Genomic DNA, 17,552 nt, shown 5'->3' on the forward strand with positions numbered 1-17,552 from the left:
ATTATACATTTCCATAGTTTAGTTAGCTGAGGTATATAATGTACAGTGTATTTTGTCAACAATTGTATGTGTGTAACGTATTTTTAGTGCTGAGCATTCATAAAACTCTGCTGCGAAGACACACTGTGTGAGGCTCGTCTCATAACCCCGCCTCCTGGTGCCAAGCACCTCCGCCGCAGAATGCACCCCCGACGGGAGCGCCGCGGCCACACCAACCAAAGCCCACACCCAAACCCTCCACGTGCAAGACCGAATCCACCCAAAAAAGTCACTTAACAAGAAGCCAAAAAGGGCAAAAACAACAATGCTCGCGCTGCAGGAGCCGCGAACGACCACAGGGACACAACATTAGGTACACCTGCACTGCAGGTTCATATGTTTGTTAATTTTGACTGTGATGATGCAGTCGTGCCTCACCAGACATTAACCTCACCGCACGCCACTGATATATATATATATATATATATATATATATATATATATATATATATATATATATATATATATATATATATATATATATATATATATATATATATATATATATATATATATATATATATATATATATAATATATTATTTATATATATAATATATATTATATATAATATATGATATATATATTATATATATATAATATATTATAAATATAATATATAATATATTTTATATATATATATATATATATATATATATATATATATATATATATATATATATATATATATATATATATATATATATTTCTCGCACACTAATTGACTGAAAGACCGCGCACTTGCCACGCGCTCGCCCGACACTGCGGCGCAAGCGCAAGGTCAGGTTATCGATGGGAAAATGCATTTTTAGACAATAGGATTTGCCTGAGTAGCTAGGAGACCCCAAAAGTAACAGGCGGTAGAAAATGGATTAGAAAGGACAGATTTAAAAAATTATAATAATAAAAATAACTATATATATATATTTTTTTTTTTAATTCTTTTTTTAACTTGGGACTCCCCGCGGGCCAGATTTTGGACGCTGAATTAGTTTGGGGACTCCTGCTCCAAAGCATTCACACATATGGTTTTCTACACCAAAATTAATCTATTTATTCTTCTTCTTCTCCAGATTTTGGCGCGCTCTACCTTCCACATTTTTCATCCGATTCAAACTGTTCCAATTTCAAACTGTTCAGCCAATTCGGGAATTGCGAGCTTTCCCTTGACAAATTCCAAAAATGTCCAGATTTCCCAGAATTACAGGTTTTCTGGGACATTTTTCCTGTTCAAAACGAATTGGCCATTTTTCAAACTTCCACCATTTCCACATTTTTCAACCAATTCAAACCATTCCACCTTCAACATATTCCACTCATCCTGGACATTCAAACTATAATTTTTCCAAGCGAAATTTTTTTTCCAGGAATTCCCTTTTTTTCAAACCCTTTTTTCTGGCGACTACTCCTTCCACATTTTTCTACCCACTTGAACCGTTCCACCGTCAAAATAGTCCTCTTGATCAGGACAAAAAACAAAGTTGTTTTTTGAACTGGAAAAATTCCCGGTTTTCCTGAAATTCCGTAATATTATTTCTCGGCCGATTTGAAAAAGTCCAACACCAGCCTTTTCAACTCATTCAGATCATTGAAGTATTTTAACATTTTCAAAAAAAATCCCACTTTTCCCAAAATTCCTAAATTTTCATGAAATTCCTTTTTATTTTTTGCTATTTTTGTCCGTCATGTGTAATGTTTATTGTTTAAATGTCCGATCAGTGAAAATGAATTTCCCTACGGGGACCAATAAATCTAAATCTAAATCTAAATGAATGGGACAATTTTACAAAGTTCCACAACTCACACATTTTTCATTCGATTCAAACCGTTCCAACTCCAAAATATTCAGCCTGTTCAAAGTTCAAAATTTAAAAATATATCCAGATTTCCAAGAATTCCCAGTTTTCAGGGACATTTTCCACATTCAAAATGAATTGTCCATTTTTTAAACTTCCACAATTCGCCCATTTTTCAACCGATTCAAACCATTCCAACATCAACACATCCCACTCATCCAACTTTCCCAAGTTCCAAACCAAATTCCGGTTTTCCTGGAAATTCAAACTCTTCAACATTCAAACCATTCCAACATACAAACTATTCCAACATTCAAACTACATTCTGTCAGCATTTCAGTTCAACTTCAGCATTGGAGCATTCACACGCAATTCCTTCAGGAATTGCCACATCTAGTTAAACTCATGACGTCTCGCGGGCCAAAAAGAAGACGCTGGCGGGCCGCACTTTGCCCGTGGGCCATAGTTCGGACACCACAGGCCTATACAGTCCTACTATCTTGCAAGTGAAACTGCATTACAAATGAGACTCAAATGTGATAACACAATAAATTGCAACTGGAGAGCACAGTTCTCATAAGATCATGTTCAAATGTTATATTAAAAAATACTATTTCATCGTCAAACTTTTAACATTTACTAACACAAAAACACCAAAAAATTGGTTTCCCAAGTGCCGGGAATTGGTGCCGTATCGGTTCAAATATGAACGGTCCTGAGACGAGAAATAGCCAGCTAGCGCCATCACAGATACAAAAACATGCCGGGTCAGAGAGAAAAATAAAATAAAACATAATCCAGATTGCAAGATATTGCCGGTGAAATGTTTTTGCCCAAATCTCTCCGTCATCTGTCTGCTAAAATGGTTTCCAGTAAAAACTCCCACTAATCCTGGCTGTGATTTAAAAAAGTAACAACAGTTTTTGTACGGATTACCATGCCCGTGTTGTTGATGTTTGGGGAGGCAGATTAGGAACAATAAAGCATTACCAAAATAAAAGATTAACAGAAGTAAAGGTTGACTTTAGGACTTTGTGCTCCTTCGTCCTGAGCGTTTACCTAAAATCTCCTCATACAACAATTCCTTGGCGTTCCAAACATGTTGTGATGCCCAAATTTAGCATCAGGGACACAAAATATGAATGTGTCAGTTCTTCTGTCAAAATAAAACACTAAAAAAGTAAACACACAATTTATTGGCAAGAGGATTGCGTGTGGTACGCATGCCAGGCCACTAGTTGGCAACGTACAATCGTGCTAATTCACACAAATTCAACGATCTGGCAAGTTATGCACGGCCTCGCAACTTTGTCCAAAATCCGCAACTACCCCTCACTTTTTGGCCAAAAAGGCATAATTTTCGGCAATGGAATGTGTCCTTGAGCGCTCCAAATCAGCGGTCTAATCAAAACTCATGTTTTTTTCTTGTGTACAACAACAATATAGCAACTCTTTATTGATCAAACTTCTCAAATGTTGTCGTCCCGGGTAGCTCAGACCTCCTGATCCTGTCTACAGCGCTAAGCATTCTAGGTAATGTAATATTCAAACTTTACATTTATATATTCATTTACATTTTTATGGCTTCTTTTATCATTATTCTCTCACTCCGATCGCATTTTTGAGACACATAAGCATGAAAAACTCAAAAATGTTTGCAAGAGTGACTGGCCCAAAATTTGATATTTTTAGGGTCCAGAAGACACAATTTTCAAATTGACTCACGACCGGTTGAAAATTAGAAAAAATTTGCCCCTGCTACCAGTTTGACGTATTGTTACGAAAATCGCTGGAGACATCTCACATGACAAGACGCACATAAAAGTCTCAAGAAGCCATGTTTGAAAACAAACAGGAAGTTTTCCTTCTGCCGTTTTTAGGCCAAAAACAAGGGTTGTACTTTAACGAACTCGTCCTAGGGACTTTGACCAAATGAGCCACCATTAAAATGACAGATACTAGACAGATGGGCGATGGTAAATTGCGAGGGAACTTTGATCTGATGGCTCGCACCGGGCCCGAGCAGCAAAAGATGCCAAGGCCCTACTGAAATTGCTTCGTATATTTTTCTCCTCCCAGTTTGGCCACATTTTTGAGGTACTGAACAAGCATGAAAACTCAACAGTTTTTGCAAACGTGGTATTTTTGGGGTCCCGAACACAACATTTTAAAATGGACTCGAGCACCCCATTGAAAATTAGAAAAATTTTTCCCCGGCCACAGTTTCACATATTCATACGAAAATAGCTGGAGACGTCTAACATGACAGGAAGCACATAAAAGTCTCTTGAACCCATATTTGAAAACAAACAGGAAGTCGGCCATCTTTATTTATTTCTGCGGTTTTTAGGACAAAAACAGGGGTCGTACTTTAACAAACTCGTCTTAGGGACTTTGACCAAATGAGCCACCGTTAAAATGACAGATACTAGACAGATGAGCGATGGTAAATTGCAAGGGAATTTTGTTTACGCCTTAGGATATGGGTGTGGCATGGATCCAAACTTTGATCAGATGGCTCGCACCGGGCCCGAGCAGCAAAAATACCAAGACCCTACTGAAAGTGCTTCGTTTATTATTATTCTCATACTTTGGCCACATTTTCGATGCACTTAACAAGCACGAAAACTTAACAATTTTTGCGAGAGAGTCAGGTCCAGCAAAAAATTTGATAGGATTTGGTTCCTAAACACAAATTTTCAAATTTGACTCTCTAGCGCCCCCTTGAAAATCTGCCACGAGATTCACGTAAGGTCACGAAAATCTGTGGACACGTCTATCATGACAGGAAACACATAAAAGTCTGAAGAAACCAAATTTAAAAAAACAAACAGGAAAGCGTCCATCGTGGTTTCCTTCGGCCATTTTTAGGCTAAAAACAAAGGTTGTACTTTAACAAACTCCTCCTACGGACTTTGACCAATTGAAATGCGGTTAAGATGTCAGATACTCAACAGAGGGGCGATGATAAATTGCGAAGGAATTTTGCCTACGTCTTAGTATATAGGCCTTTGATCTGATGGCTCGCACTGGATGCGAAAGCCCTATTGAAATGGCTTTGTTTATTATTACTTCCATCGCATTTTTGAGGCACTTAACAAGCATGAAAACTCAACCATTTTTGAATGGGCGTCAGATCCAACAAAATATTTAATATTTTTGGGGTCCCGTGCACAACATTTCGAAATTGACTCCCTGGCACCCTGTTGAAAATTTGAAAAAAATTGACCCTGCCACAACATTCACGTATCGTTAAGAAAATCGCTGGAGACGTCTCAAGAACCCATTATTGAAAACAGACAGGAAGTAGGCCATCTTGGTTTGTATCGGCCGTTCTTAGGACAAAAACAGGGGTTGTACTTGAACAAACTCGTCCTAGGGACTTTGACCAAATGAGTTGCGGTTAAAACAACAGATACTAGACGGATGGTCGATGATCAACTGCGAAGGAATTTTTCCTACGACATAGGTGGCGCCAAACTTTGATCGGATGGTTCGCCACAAAACTTTCATCATTTATTACGGCTCCACAAATTCAGATATTGATCACAATTGATGATTATGATGACACCTTGAAGTGATGGATGGGTCAAGGCGAATACTGCTCCTCGCTATCAACCATCAAACTGTCATTACTTCACTTAAGATGATCGGGTCAGCTTTCAAACTGATAGAAGGCTGATCGGGAACTGGTCACGACTAGACATTGATAGACACCAACATCGCCTTCTTGTGGTGGAAAATTATAACAGTCGTAACTTCCTTCCACATACTCTGATTTTCCTGAATTTTTGATGGTGGGTCGGGGCTTCGGTAAGTATCCTTTCCCGCTGACTCGTTCAATGCTGCTTGCAGCTTTAATTTAATTTGCAATGCTGACTGAGCACAGAGGCAACACAGATGTTGGAGTGTCGGTACTTTCTCATCGTCACTCAACCACCAACAAAAATGAGTTCACAAATGGGCTTAACACGCGGAGGTAAATGTGTTGGAACATAAATGAATATTTAGGATGGACAAACACTTTTCAGGCGTAAAACATACACGGAGAATGTCTGCAGCTTGTGGACGACAACAAGGAAGCCTTAGGTGGTGTTTCTTTCTGTAATTATAATGAATGATTACTATCATTAGTTCTAATCCATCAAAACGGTACAGGAATTTGACCATGAGCTCAGAGTATGTGCTTTTACTGCCACCCTGTGACTAATTTTAAGTGTGCGCGGCATAAAACAAGTAAAAGATCAATACAGTGTTTGTTTCCCGGTAATTTTAATTTTTTTTTTTTTTTTGGCATAAAAAAATACAATCATGTGTGCTTACGGACTGTATCCCTGCAGACTGTGTTGATCTATATTGATATATTATGTAGGAACCAGAAATATTAATAACAGAAAGAAACAACCCTTTTGTGCGAATGAGTGTAAATGGGGGAGGAAGGTTTTTTTGGGTTGGTGCACTAATTGTAAGTGTATCTTGTGTTTTTATGTTGATTTAATTAAAAAAAAACAAAAAAAAAAACAAAAAAAAACCGTATTTTATCTTATTTTTTTTATTTCTTGTGCGGCCCGGTACCAATCGATCCACGGACCGGTACCGGGCCACGGCCCGGTGGTTGGGGACCACTGCTCTAGAGGCACTGATTCGCACCAAACACCAGTGCAGTTATATTGGTTCTGAGAACCAACGTCCTCTAGAGTGGACATCTGAGGTCGTTTTTTTACCCGAAATGTGTGACTGTGGCCCAAGAACTAGACCACAAATAAATATCCACGGCAGAGGACGCAAAAAAAGCATCAAAGAGCTCATTAGTCGGCCGTTTTTCTTGCCAGCACCGTCACTGCAAGCCACATAGCTAACCAGCTAACATGGCTCGCTGTTGTTTTCTGGAACGGACCACTCTAGAAGTTTAGCTAGCTGGTAGAAGCAGCGTGCGGCAAAAACAACCCCCACTGCTGATTGGCTGGGGAAGCGCTGACCCACTTAGGTTGCTTTCTGTTTGCCAACGAGGCAAACAGCAGAACAGAACCTGGGAAGAGATACTGGCTGGCTTTGTTGCTCTACAATTGTGCTGGACTCAGCACAATTAACCAAATATGTGTTTTATGTTGCACGATTGCACCAAGAAAAATTCCTAGTTTGTGAACCCGTTCTCAAAAAATGGCAATAAAACTATTCTGATTCTGATTCTGATAAGGCGGAAAGAGGAGTTCATTGGAAGAAGGCCATTTTAAAAAAAAAAGCAATATAGCCCACTGTAAATAAATAGATTTTTTCAATCTCAGAATTTACTTTAGTAAACTAATTAATGCAATTCCAGAAGAAATTGCAAATGATCGCTGACCTACTCAGTGGCCTAGTGGTTAGAGTGGCCGCCCTGAGATCGGTTGGTTGTGAGTTCAAACCCCGGCCGGGTCATACCAAAGACTATAAAAATGGGACCCATTGCCTCCCTGCTTGACACTCAGCATCAAGGGTTGGAATTGGGGGTTAAATCACCAAAAATTATTCCTGGGCACAGCACTGCTACTGCTCCCCTCACCTCCCAGGGGGTGATCAAGGGTGATGGGTCAAATGCAGAGAATCATTTTGCCACACCTAGTGTGTGTGTGACAATCATTGGTACTTTACTTAAAAAGGAAGTTACCAGGAAATTCCAATTTTCCCTTCCTCACCATTCCGGTGAATAAGTTAATTGGGCGCTACGATTGTGTCAAAACCCCTCAGGTTGCTCTCTGTCGCCTCAAGCTGGTGAATATGAGTACTGCGCAAGTGCTTTGTTCATGCAACGAAAAATAAAAAAACATTTATTGAAGGTTTTATCAAACGCATTTTTTATTGATAGATTCATGTCTTATCGCAAATATTGTGTGAATGCCCAAGCAAAAAAATGTATGTACCAAAAAATTGTTAATTATTATTCCACCCCAAAACTTTGGCATTTTCATCCGGTCGGGACCGTTCAAGTATCAAAACTTTCGGCTAACCGGAAATCGTGAGCTCCCCAAAAATTGTTTTAAAAATTATGCCAAATCACCCAGATTTCCCATTGAAAATGAATGGGCCATTTTTCAAACTTGCACAATTTCCACATTTCTCAACCGAGAAATCAAACTACCATTTTCCGGTGACAAAAAGGAATTCCCAGAATTCCCGGTTTCTCAATGCCCTATTTTCACCTCTTGCTGGAAAGTTTTCACAATCCAAATTTTTTAACCGATTCCAACCATTCCACCTTCAAAACCTTCCTCATAGTTGGGACAAGAAAAGTTATATATTTTTTTTCGTACCAATTCCCCGTTTTCCCGAAATTACATGAATTCTGAAATTAAACCTGTTACTACGTCAACATTTTTCAACCGATTCTAAAAATTCCAACACCAACCCATTCATATCATTTAGGACAATTGTGCTAGCATCTATATTTTAAAAAATTCCCGAAATTCCAAAATTTCCAGGAAATTTCAATTAAAATGATGGAAGTATTCATAGTTCTACAATCTCCAAAACCCTAAAAATTTGGCGCCAATTCTAAATCAGACTACAACCTTTCAACCATCCACCCACACTGCTCTTCCGATACATCGAATACAAAACATGCTTTCCCTTTCCCTTTATACTGGAATTTTGGGTAATTTTCTCCACATTGACAATGAATGAGAATAATAAAATCAACTACATATCCCACATTTTTCATTGAATTTGAACCATTCCACAATTGACACACTCCACTCACTCTGGACATTCAAGCATGTTGGCTGGCATGTTTCACGATTTCGAAACTTTTTTGGTTTTCCCAGAATTTCCAGGAATTTCCCCCCATTGAAAATGAATGGGCAATTGACAAACCTCTCCATTTCCAACATTTCTCAACCATATCGAATCAATTCACCATCCACACACTCCACTCACCTTGGACAATCAAACTACCATTTTCCAAGTTAAAAAAAATTCTGGGAATTCTCAGAATTCCCTGTTTTCCAAGGCCCTATTTTCACCTCTTGCTTGCCGTTCCACCATCAAAATAATTTCTCTTAGTTGTGACAACAAAAGTTCTTTTTTTTCATACAAATTCCCGGTTTTCCCGAAATTACAAGAATTCCAAGAATACCTATTCTCAATTAAACCTGTTACTACGTCAACATTTCTCAACCGATTTTAAAAAATGCCAACACCAACCCATTCATATTATCTAAGACAATTGTGCTGGAATCCATATTTTTTTAAATTCCCAGGTTTCCCGAATTTTCCAGGAAATCCCCATTCAAATAAATAGACATATTCATAGTTTTACAATGCCCAACATTCTCAAAATGTTGCGCCATTTTTAAACCCGATTTTGACCTTTCAACCATCCACCCACACTACTCTTCCGATGTATCAAACGCAAAACATGTTTTCACTTTTCCCAAATTTCCAGTATTTACGGAATTTTCTGCCCATTGATAATGAATGGCCATTATACCACCTACTGCATATCCCACATTTCTCATCCGATTCGAACCGTTCAAATATCCACATACTCCACTTACCCTGGGACATTTAAGACGGCATGTTTCCCGGTTTCGAAAATGTTCTGGTTTTCCCAAAATTACCAGGAATTTCTCCCCACTGAAAATGAATGGGCAATTAACGCACCTCTCCATAACCGATTTGAACCGATCCACCATGCACACACTCCACTCATCTTGGACAATCAAACTACCATTTTCCAAGTTCAAAAAAATTCCTGGAATTCCTGGAATTCCCAGAACTCCCGGTTTTCCAAAGCCCCGTTTTCACCTCTTCCTGGAAAGTTATCACAGTCCACATTTTTCAAATGTTTTTGACCATTCCACCTTCAAAACATTCCTCTATGTTGGGACACCAAAAGTTATCTTAAAATACAAAAAAATTCCAACACCAACCCATTTATATCATCTAGGACAATTGTGCTAGTATCCCTATTTTTTTAAATTCCCGGGTTTCCCGATATTCCCAGGAAATTACCGTTAAAATGAATGGACATATTCATAGTTCTACAATGCCCTAAACACTCAAAATGTTGCGACATTTTTAAACACGATTTTGACTTTTCAACCACCCACCCATTCTACTCTTCCGATATATCGAACGCCAACCATGTATTCCCGGAATTACCAGGAATTTCTCCCCATTGAAAATTAATGGGCAAATAAGGCACCTCTCCATAACCCACATTTCTGAACCGATTCGAACAGATCCACCGTCCACTCACCTTTGACAATGAAACTACAATTTTCCAAGTTCAAAAAAATTCCTGGAATTCCCAGAACTCCCGGTTTTCCAAAGCCCCGTTTTCACCTCTTCCTGGAAAGTTATCACAGTCCACAATTTTCACCCATTTTTGACCATTGCACCTTCAAAACATTCCTCTTAGTTGGGACGACAAAAGTTATCTTAAAACAAAATAAAAATTCCAACTCCAACCCATTCATATCATCTAGGACAATTGAGCTAGTATCCATATTTTTTTTGAAATTCCCGGGTTTCCCGAAATTCCCATTAAAATGAATGGACATATTCATAGTTCTACAATGCCCTAAATACTCAAAATGTTGTGCCATTTATAAACCCGATTTTGACCTTTTCAACCATCCACCCACACTACTCTTCCGATATATCGAACGTAAAACATGTTTTCCCTTTCCCTTAATTCCCGGAATTTTCTGCCCATTGACAATGAATGGGCATCATACAACCTACTACATATCCCACATTTCTCATCCGATTTGAACCATTCCGACATCCACACACTCCACTTACCCTGGACATTCAAGCCTTTCACTTCCGCTTAGGCGTATCAGCGACTTGCGCACATAGGGCATTCACACAATTCCAGTACATTGATATAGTTTTATACTGCTCTCGTGTGCGCCCTATTGCAGTCAAAGTATGTCCGCATATTTAAAGTCCCGGATTTGGTGAAGTTTTATTAGCTAGTCAAACAATTAATGGAAGTAACAGAATATAAATGGAAGTTGCAGCCGTGCTGCAGTCAGCTATAAAATTGCTGCGAGTGTAACACGTGTGACTTTCTCCCTAGCAGCTGAACAATAACATAAGGCTTTATTTAAACATGACAAATGTGTTGTGAGAGAAAGAGGAATGCAAGAGGACTACATTTGCAATGTGAGCATCTTTAAAAGTAAATACGTTATCTTCTCCCGTTGGGATTTGTTTAATTCTCAGGCTTTAAGTCTTTCTAAGCTAAGCAGCCCCTCCAAAAAGCTGGCTTGTTTATTTATTTCATTTGGGATTAATTGTCAGTTGTGCTCCACATCAGTGCTTGCTCATTAACGACGCCCGGCTGTGTGCGTGTGTGTGTTTAGAAGTGTGCGTGCTGTCCAGAGGCAAACATCTGGCCACAGTGAAGGCGCTGACCGACTGCCAGTGCTTCAGTCTGTCCTGGGACGACTTTCAGGAGGTGCTGCAGGGCTTTCCGGATGTCAGGAAGGACTTGGAGGAGATGGTGGAGTGCGAATATTTGGGCGCGGGATTTTTGTGAGGAACCAGGAAGTGGACTGCACCTCAACCGCAACGTTAGCGATAACTCTCTACTATTTGACATATCTACCGTAGCCATGAGTCTTCCGATTCACCACTATTCAGCAATAATCAATAAAGATCTAATACTGCACCAACAACATATGTGCTTTCTTGGTTTGCAAAGTGTGTGTGTGTGTGTCTGGGGGTGGGGGGTTTAATCATTTTGCAATGCAGTCTGCTGAAAGTGATGGAAGGCGCCACTCTGCACAAGCAACTGACACTGTGGTCAGAGTTGGAATTGCCACAAAACATAAGATATAGATATTCAACACTCTACTGCCATTTGGTGGATTAAGTAGATAGTGCAACCCCCAATTTGTCAAGTTTCATGTGTCAGGTAAACTGCGACGTAGGGGCCACGTGAATCCCCTTCCTATTATATTTGTGTAAATATTTGACGTACGACAGCGAGCTAGCTACAGTAGCCGACAGGGCTGTGAATCTTTGGGCACCACACAATTCCATTCGATTCAATTCTTGGGGGTAATGATTCGATTGAGAATCGATTCTCGATTCAAAATCAATACTTTTTAATAACACTGGGGGGCCAGTTGCATGATTAACTACATTCCTCCATAAAATATATAAACAGCTTTGATACATGTTTATATTACTTAAAAGAAAACTGGTTTTGTTTAACAAAATGTCAACAAAAATAGCTCCAAAGGAGATATTTGGGAAAAAAATTAAGTCGGTTTTTGGATTAAAAAAAAAAAAATTGATCCAGAATCGTTAAAAATAACAATCATCTAAGAATATCATCATAAGAATCTTTTTTTTTTTTTACATCCCAAGTAGCCAAACACAATTTTTGTTAACTTTCAAAGTCCTGTTAGACCTTTTTTCCCCTTCAAATATTTTGTTGGTACATTACAAGTAAAACAGAAGTTTATACATTTGAGAAGCATTGACACTGTCATATAAAATAATTTTGTATGAATTGCTGGGTAAACACAAATTAGCTTGCTAATTATATATATATTTTATATTTTTAAAGATAAACAGCTACATCTCAACTCCTATTTTTAATGATTTTGAAAGGATTAAACATTTTTAAAAAATCTTAAAACTTGTTTTTTAAGCAATCTATGTGCTTACTCGCTGCGCGTGATATGTCAGCAGCCAAGAGGAGCTTTAGTAACCTGTTTTGAAAAGGTTTTATTAGGGCTGGGCGATAAAGCTAAAAACTGTATCACAATATCAGTGTTTTATATCGGTTGATATCGATAATTATTGATATTTTTCATGACCTACGGAAAATAAGGACCAGAGGAGAAAAATATATATTATATATATTTCAAAACTATTTCCACCAATAACACACGATAAATTGAAGTCATCTGTTCCCAGATCATGAACATGAATTAATTTGCCAGTAAAGCTCAGAAGAAATGTTGCATGAATTATTCATTCAAAGAACCATCATAACCCTCTCTATGAGACCTCCATGTTCTCCTTTTACTCCAGATGTCTTGGTCGGGAAACTGCATTTTTAATCCTGCACATATTTAGTACTCTATGAATACAACTTTTGTATAAAGCGCTGACATTTGGCTTTGTTTGCTTCGGCGAAGGAGGCGTCAAGGAGGTTCACCTGAGTTGAACACATGTTTAGATGACCTTTCAAAGTGCATAAGAAGGATATTAGCGCACGGTACAGAGAGGGATACGCGGTAAAAAATGGATGAATGGATGGAGAGCCACTTTATCTGCTAACATGCACTCTGTACTTTTACAGAATACTTAATTTGCATAATACACAACATGATGAATTCCCCTGTTATTTAGCATACCAATTACATTTCCACGCATGTATGATCAAATAATTGTGTTAATAGCTGCATTTAAAGGCTATTTCTGTTAAGAGTTCAGTTTAGCGCAATTAATATACTACATCTCCCAACATCTTCAGCGTTGGTTTTGCAAATAAAAACAAATTTACATATAATTCTAAAAGGAACAGCCTCTGTTCTTAAATGCAATATGTTAAGCAATAGACTATGTTAATTGCCCATCAGTTCTTGTATAGTTGTTTTAAGCATTAAGTTTTACATCCCTGTGTTTGGCTGTTATCAATGAGTTATGGCTGCCATCAGAGGGCCGCTTGGAGCAACGAATAATACATAACCCAAAACCAGTAAAGTTGATTTGCAAATCCTTTTCAACTTATATTCAATTGAATAGACTGCAAAGACAAGATACTTAATGTTCGAACTGGAAAATTGTGTTATTTTTTGCAAATAGCTCATTTGGAATTTGATGCCTGCAACATGTTTCAAAAAAGCTGGCACAAGTGGCAAAAAAGACTGAGAAAGTTGAGGAACGCTCATCAAACACTTAAGGGTGATGGATCAAATGCAGAGATGATTTCACCACACCTAGTGTGTGTGACAATCATTGGCACTTAACTTGTTTGGAACATCCCACAGGTGAACAGGCAAATTGGGAACAGGTGTGTGCCTTGATTGGGTATAAAAGCAGCTTCCATGAAATGCTCAGTCATTCACAAACAAGAACTTTGAGAACAAATGCCTGAGCAAATTGTCAAACAGTTTAAGAACAACATTTCTCAACCAGCTATTGCAAGGAATTTAGGGATTTCATCATCTACGGTCCGAAATATCATCTAAAGGTTCAGAGAATCTGGAGAAATCACTGCTCGTAAGCAGCAAAGCTGAAAACCAAAATTTAATGCCTGTGACCTTCAATCCCTCAGGTGGTACTGCATCAAAAAATACCACCGGTGTGTAAAGGATATCACCACATGGGTTCAGGAACACTTCAGAAAACCACTGTCAGTAACTATAGTTTGTCGCTACATCTGTATGTGCAGGTTAAAACTCTACTATGCAACGCGAAAGCCATTTATCAACAACACCCAGAAACGCCGCCGGCTTTGCTGGGCCCGAGCTCATCTAAGACGGGACTGTTGCTAAGTGTAAAAGTGTTCTGTGGTCTGACGAGTAAACCGTTATCCATAAACCTATGGATAACGGAGACATTTATAATAGTGTCCTTTTCAGGTGAGAGAAGACGCTAAAGGCAGTGCCTTTAAGGCACGCCCCCGATATTGTTTGTCCGGCTGGAAATTTTGGATATTACAACTTGCCGTAGTTTTGAAGCAATGCATGATGGGAATCTGGATGTTGTGTGTCAGTGTATTAACGTGCCAGCTGGAATAAAGACACGCTGAGAAATAGCTCCATGCCTGCCTACTTTATGGTTTATAGATAAACCTATGGATAACGGGGACATATACACTACCGTTCAAAAGTTTGGGGTCACCCAAACAATTTTGTGGAATAGCCTTCATTTCTACGAACAAGAATAGACTGTCGAGTTTCAGATGAAAGTTCTCTTTTTCTGGCCATTTTGAGCGTTTAATTGACCCCACAAATGTGATGCTCCAGAAACTCAATCTGCTCAAAGGAAGGTCAGTTTTGTACCTTCTGTAATGAGCTAAACGGTTTTCAGATGTGTGAACATGATTGCACAAGGGTTTTCTAATCATCAATTAGCCTTCTGAGCCAATGAGCAAACACATTGTACCTTTAGAACACTGGAGTGATAGTTGCTGGAAATGGGCCTCTATACACCTATGTAGATATTGCACCAAAAACCAGACATTTGCAGCTAGAATAGTCATTTACCACATTAGCAATGTATAGAGTGTATTTCTTTAAAGTTAAGACTAGTTTAAAGTTATCTTCATTGAAAAGTACAGTGCTCTTCCTTCAAAAATAAGGACATTTCAATGTGACCCCAAACTTTTGAACGGTAGTGTATAATAGTCTCCTTTTCAGGTGAGAGACGACGCTAAAGGCAATGCCTTTAAGGCACGCCCCCAATATAGTTGTCCGGCTGGAAATCGGGAGATTTTCGGGAGAATGGTTGTACCGGGAGATTTTCCGGAGGGGCACTGAAATTCGGCAGTCTCCCGGAAAATTCGGGATGGTTGGCAAGTATGGTAATTAGATACAAGTCAAAAAAGTTAGTCTCAGCCAATACCTCAATGTTCATTTACCTGGATTAATTCTGTTTGATCTGTTTGAAGGGATGGTTGTATTCTTTCCAGATGAAGCGGTCGCTGACGTCACACCCTCCACGTGTGTGTGAGCGTGACTTCTATTGTGCTGATCCCAATTCTGGCTCACCATCTTCAATTTGCAGTCACACAAACAAACAAACAAAAACAACCCGCATAGAGCAGTATTTGAAATATTTGTGTTTCAACATTCTCTATGCATTTGAAATATCGACTCAACAGTAGTTTGTCATTATTTCTTCGTCATACAACATGAATTGACGAAAAGAGTCAAAACAGCCGCTTATACATTAATATGGAAATAAACAAAATGGCTTCCTTTAGTTTATTGTAGGGGTGTAACGGTACGTGTATTTGTATCGAACCGTTTCGGAACGGGGGTTTCGGTTCGGAGGTGTACCGAACCAGTTTCCACACGAACATATTAAGTAGCCGCCTCCGCTTCCTTCTGCCTCTGTCAGTACTCTACACAGCACCCAGCATTGTCCCACCCACACAACCATCTGATTGGTTACAAACAGAGCGGTAACAGCCAATCAGCAGTGCGTATTCAGAGCAGAAACAGCCAATCAGCAGTGCGTATTCAGAGCACATGTAGTCAGTGCTTAGCGTTTAGCAGGTAAGCATCAGGCAGCGGACTCGCCCCAAATTATAATAAACACCTCCTAGTCAACTACTAGTAACATCACTATGAGCCCGTTGACCTTCTAGAAACCTAAACGGCAGCTCAGCTCGCTCGCAGTCCTGGCTTGAGGTGAAGGCTAATTCGCTTTTAGCGTAACGTTAGCTCATTTTGCTGTGTGTGTGCGCGCGTGTGTTACGGACAGCAAAGCCCTGTGTTATTTCACTTTACCTTTTTCTGTGTTGATTGAGCTGTGTTGAAGCAGGACATTGTTAAATGAAGAGTTTCTGTCTCTGATGGTTGATATAATGTAACTGCATCATTAAGCCTACATGAACTCCATGGTATTCAGGGATGAATAGTCTCTCCTATTTCACCATTTTTTTCAGCTATAGTTACATTAATCATTAGTAATGCAGCAGCCTAGTTTTGAATGGCAGGGTCCCTGCTATCACATGTTGATAAAAAATATAACATTTACATAATAAAAATCAACTACAGGCTTCCCAAATGCTGTAATAAATTAAGCATGATGAGTTGACTTGAAACTGTTTAATGTTGGCACTTTTTATATGTAGAAGAAAAGTTTTGTCATTTTATTTAATCTGAGCAACAATTTGAGGCAGTTTAATGTGGATTAACGTGGGCAGAATTATTAGTGTTCCCAATGTTAAAAGGATAAAGCCATTGTTTACAAATTTGGTGAATAAATAACCAAAAAATGTATACTTTGTTTTTTCTTACTGTGCCGAAAATGAACCGAGGTACGTACCGAACCGAAATGTTTGTGTACCGTTACACCCCTATACAACATGAATTGACAAAGAGTCAAAAACTGCCGCCTATACATTAATATGGAAATAAACAAAATGGCTTCCTTTAGTTTATTGTACAGCAAATTCTTCCAACATAACAATGGCTAGTTTAGCGCTGAAATGCTGATAAATACAATAGCTGTATTTAAAGACACATTACATTCACTATACCTCCGATGGGTTTTATTCACACAACCGAGCGATTCCTGTCATTTTTCAAAAGAGTAAACAATTAGCCACGTAGCTTTGATTAGCATGCTAGGCTACAAGCTAATTACATATGACTCACCGGAGTTTCGCTCGACAAAAGCACACGACCAACAGACGTGACGTTCAATAATGCAGTCTTTCGTTGAGGTAGGAACCCATAAAGACTGAGAACTTGAACCAAAGTGAAGTTTCCACAACGTTTTGCACATTAATTGGCCCCAGAAAAACGGCTGCTTTGTGTCAACTTGCAATAGAAGTGAATGGACACAACGACACCGTGTGTGTGTGTGTGATGCGTGCGCACCCTGCTGTTGGAAATGAGAATTACATGCAGGTTGTGTAACTTCATTGATGCGTTGTGATAATATTAGTAAAACTATTGGGTTGCACTTGTAATCCAAACAGTCAGCTGGTAATTGCAATGTATATCTAAATGAAAAACCCAACATGCATGTATTC

At 38.9% G+C, this 17,552-nt stretch overlaps 1 protein-coding gene and 1 long non-coding RNA gene across 2 annotated transcripts in view; one reads left to right on the plus strand and one right to left on the minus strand.

Moving 5' to 3' along the window:
• Positions 1-11,489, plus strand: part of hcn5 (hyperpolarization activated cyclic nucleotide-gated potassium channel 5) — a 40,637-nt gene extending 29,148 nt beyond the window's left edge. Inside the window, exon 10 of the mRNA XM_062061543.1 lies at positions 11,185-11,489. Coding sequence (XP_061917527.1) covers positions 11,185-11,360 — 176 coding nt within the window. The 3' untranslated portion in view covers positions 11,361-11,489. The remainder of the gene's footprint in view (positions 1-11,184) is intronic.
• LOC133658977 (uncharacterized) overlaps positions 1-17,393 on the minus strand; it is a 34,778-nt gene extending 17,385 nt beyond the window's left edge. Inside the window, exons 1-2 of the long non-coding RNA XR_009827579.1 lie at positions 17,173-17,393; positions 15,426-15,558 (exon numbers count right to left, since the gene is read on the minus strand). This is a non-coding gene — a long non-coding RNA (uncharacterized LOC133658977). The remainder of the gene's footprint in view (positions 1-15,425; positions 15,559-17,172) is intronic.
• Positions 17,394-17,552: the final 159 nt, after the last annotated feature.

Source organism: Entelurus aequoreus, linkage group LG10 (genome assembly GCF_033978785.1).
Source record: "Entelurus aequoreus isolate RoL-2023_Sb linkage group LG10, RoL_Eaeq_v1.1, whole genome shotgun sequence".
Lineage (NCBI taxonomy): Eukaryota > Metazoa > Chordata > Actinopteri > Syngnathiformes > Syngnathidae > Entelurus > Entelurus aequoreus.